The 4,313-nt window shown below is 32.8% G+C and overlaps 1 protein-coding gene across 1 annotated transcript; it reads left to right on the top strand.

Moving 5' to 3' along the window:
- Nucleotides 1-430: 430 nt before the first annotated feature.
- Nucleotides 431-3,845, top strand: LOC121390876 (the record flags this gene model as incomplete). The annotated part of the gene is made up of 3 exons (XM_041522744.1): nt 431-668; nt 2,156-2,575; nt 3,732-3,845. Coding segments are annotated over exons 1-3 (691 nt in total), but the record flags the coding sequence as incomplete, so codon positions are not given.
- Between the last annotated feature and the right edge of the window lie 468 nt (nt 3,846-4,313).

The following is a 4,313-nucleotide window of genomic DNA, read 5'->3' as shown; positions in this document are numbered from 1 at the left end:
ACCCCCTAAAGCAAGGGCGCTTCGCTCCCTCGATCTCAATCATTCACAGGCACGGCGGAACAAAGTAGACATTGGCTGGGGGAGCCGACTTAGATTGAGGGCGTAAATTTTGAAAACTAGATGTTCTGAAATGCAATTTCCTGCATTCTACAAATAAAATGTACTAAGATTTTTGATTCAGAAGTATCCAGCACCCCCTGCTGATTCAGCCCCCCCCCCCCCCAATGTTCACCTGCTTCCGCCATGTTTGTCTCTTACCCCTCCTACGCTTGGTGCGGATCCTGTGTTGTGGTTGGTTGCCGACATTGTTTATTCCTGGTTTGTTTTGCGTTTAGTGCAAAGGAAAAGAAAATTAGTTAATTAATTTATGACTGAAATAACATCATCAGAATGGGGGCGGGACGTAGCCCAGTAGTACAGCGATCTGGATCTCACCTGTGACGCGGGAACAGTGATACACGTCATACAAGTTGCGGGAGGACACCACACAGATAACAGCTGTACAGTGTCAATGAACACTTCACTATGTAATGAAGTTACATATTCAAAATGGATATTCACACTATGTAACGGGAAGTCGCAGTGTGAACATGACGTGCTGAAATCTCGTGACTTCCACAAATGCAAGAACATTACAGCAGCACAAGTGAAGTACAACTGTGTGAACAGTGAGTATGGTGGTGTATTTCGTCCACTCATTATACATATTATAGTAGTGTGTAAACCATAAAATCATATCGGAGGAAAACAGGGGGAAATGGAAACAAAAAATTAACATAGAAAACAGGAAAAACTAGAAAGGAAAAGAAACAGGTTTTTAGGATTTTATACTAGGAAACATATATCAATAATTCATATGGCAATTAATTATAATAATAAATAAAGAGGCAGCTTCCCTTCATATTGCGCTTGCTGATAAAGATGCTATGTCCCACACCATCCAGGAATTCAGGAATTGACTTGTTCCACTGAACGTGGTCCTCGAGAAAAATAATATATGAAGACTGGGTAAACGAGAGTTGCACACATTTGGTGTTTTAGGAGTTATCTATTTTTTTTTACAGATTTTGTTCATTATTATTTAGAGTAAAACATACCGACATTATTAATTATTAATTAAAAGTGATATACGTATCTTTAAAATATATACTATGCTTATCTAAAATATTTAATGCTGTTACATGTGTTTTTGTTAGGACATTGAACTAATTCTCCAATTATCGTCGGAGAAAGAAAAACAAAACTTTATGAAAAGGTATCCTATTCTGTATCAAAAATGCCCTCTGTGGTGCCTTATTTGTATTTTTAAATATAGACAGAACCACATACCAGTTGTTATGCCATGTTATTTATACTCATTTAAGTTTACTATAGTAATAAAGACTGACCATGCAATAAAACACATTTTATTGAACAATTTATTCAACATATGTGTGATACAAAATGTAGAGCATTTACTATTTAAAAAAGAGTCCTGAGTTTGCTGCCTTTGTTATCAAGTTTTAAACCAATTAAATGATATATCAAATATGCATGCCCTGTTAGTCTGAAACAAGTTAAAATGAGAGCAAACTCAGGACCGTCTTTGCTTGTAAGCCTCCAATAATACATCAGCGTTTTGTTTTACGTTCAAAGTTAAATTGAGGCAAATAATTTAGCATGGTGTGTCATTTATTACTTAATTTATTTCTGAATTAATAGTATTTATACTGATTGTATGATTTGGAAAGATTATAAAAACATGCATCGCTAATACAGCAAATTAAAACATGTCATCGTACATATCACATGTATTTGAAATCTGTAAAACACAATGTTGTGAAATATAAACTTTAGAGCAAAATTCATTTTGAACAATACATGTATGTATAACAAGTGTTGTGTTCAAGGCTCCCCAACCCTTGACATGGTCAGAATGGACTGGGGGAAATAAATAAAAAAATAAAATAAAAGTAATGTGTTTTGGGAATATTTATATGTGTAACAGTATACATATCTATTTTATGGACCCTTGATATGTATATAGACATATTCGGAGACATAATATTCTGCAGTAATATAGCTAAAAATCTATTTGCATCAGAAAGGGAATTTACGTATGTTGTTTATAGGCAGAAAAGTTAAAATTTAAGTTGATTTGTAATTGTCCTTTCAGACAACTCGACGCTGGATATGTGCACTGACGTCTCCCTGGAACGAAATACATCCAGTTCGGTTATATACCTGAAAAGCCCCGGATTTCGAGACTCACTTGCATCTAATAAAGAATGTACGTGTATTGTGAAAACAGAAGGAAATTTCATGAGATTTCAAATTCTGGATTTAAGTTTTTTGTACAATGATTCTAAAGGCGAACATCCCAGTTTCACAGCAAATAATGCTGACAAGACTTTGTGGGACACAGAAAAAGAGAGAAACCTGTCTTGTCCAGCTTTGACATGTTCATCTTTCAAAAAACAAAAGCTTAACATCACCAACGGACAAAAACATGTTCAAATATTTTACAACAACAAAAATCTGTCTCAACAAAATCTGTGGATAGAGATAACAGGTAAGTCTACCATTTACTGTTGTAGTAAACTAATAATTGTAAACTAATAATATAACGTTAAAGAGTACCAGGTAAAGTCTATTTAATATATTTAACATTTGAAAATATCTCCCATTTGTAATGTAAACACAATTACTTATGCCTTCGTCTACTCACCAATGCCATCCCACACATCACCAATTGAATAATGAGATTTCAAATTCTGGATTTAAGTTTTTTCTACAATGATTCTGAAATAGAAGATCCAAGTAATTCCAGAGATTATCGTGACTAGGAACACGAAAAAGAAAAATTGTTATGTCCTTCATGTAAATAGTATCCTGTATTAAAAATGCCCTCTGTGGTGGCTTCTTTGTGTTTTAAAATTAAATTGTACATAGACAGAACCACATACCAGTTGGCTGTCCATGGTATTTATACCCGTTTAAGTTTACTATGGTAATAAAATAAAACAATTCTCACCATGCAATAAAAACATATTTTATTTAACATAAGTGCGATACAAAATATAGAGCATTTCCTTATTTTAAAAATAGTTCTGAGTTTGCTGCCTTTGTTATGAAGTTTTAAACCAATTAAATGACATACCAAATATACATGCTCTGTTAGTCTGAAACAAGTTAAAATGAGAGCTAACTCGGGTCCGTCTTTTTTTTGGTTTTGTTTTGTACGTCTTGAGTCCAATAATACATCAGCGTTTTGTTTTACATTCAAAGTTAAATTGAGGCAAATAATGCAGCATGGTGTGTCATTTATTACTTAATTTATTTCTGTATTACTAGTATTTATACTGATTGCATGATTTGGAAAGATTATAAAAACATGCATCGCTAATACAGCAAATTGAAACATGTCATCGTACATATCACATGTATCTGAAATCTGTAAAACACAATGTTATGAAATATAATATTCTAGAGCAAAATTAATTTTGAACAATACATTATGTATAAAATGTATTACAAAAGGTTGGATCACCTAAAAAATATATTTTTATTTTTATATATATAGTATGTACCTTTTATATGTGTATAGACATATTCGGAGAACATGATACTCTGCAGTAATATAGCTAAAAAGCCACAGATTTCTAAACTCACTTACATCAGAAAAGAAATTTACATATGTTGTTTTAGGTAGAAAAGTTAAAATTTAAGTTGATTTGTAATTTTCCTTTCAGACAACTCGACGCTGGACATATGTACTGACGTATCCCTGGAACGAAATACTTCCAGTTCGGTTATATACTTGAAAAGCCCTGGATTTCCAAACTCACTTGCATCTGAAAAAGAATGTACGTGTATTGTGGAAACAGAAGGAAATTTCATAAGACTTCAAATTCTGGATTTAAGTTTTTTCTACAATGATTCTGAAATAGACGATCCAAGTTTCATTGCAAAGAATGCGGACATGACTTTGTGGGACACTGGAAAAGAGAGAAAACTGTTATGTCCTTCATGTAATTTTTACAAACGACAAAAGGTTAATATTGCACAAAGACAGAAACATAGTCAATTATTTTATAACAACAAAAATCAATCTCAACAAAACCTATGGATAGAGATAACAGGTATATTTATAATTTATTGTGTTAGTATAATTATAACATTTTTACCAATACTTTTTATAGCAGAAGCAGTATCAGGTGAAGACCTATTAAATGTTTGATATTATCTCCCAATTGTAAAGACAATTCTGCTTTGATCAAATTACCACTAACAATGCAGAAACAAATCACGGCATTTGGCAAAAAACGGGGTTA

Source organism: Gigantopelta aegis, unplaced genomic scaffold, assembly GCF_016097555.1.
Source record: "Gigantopelta aegis isolate Gae_Host unplaced genomic scaffold, Gae_host_genome ctg10510_pilon_pilon, whole genome shotgun sequence".
Taxonomy (NCBI): Eukaryota; Metazoa; Mollusca; class Gastropoda; order Neomphalida; family Peltospiridae; genus Gigantopelta; species Gigantopelta aegis.
This window is presented reverse-complemented; position numbering and strand designations above follow the sequence as displayed.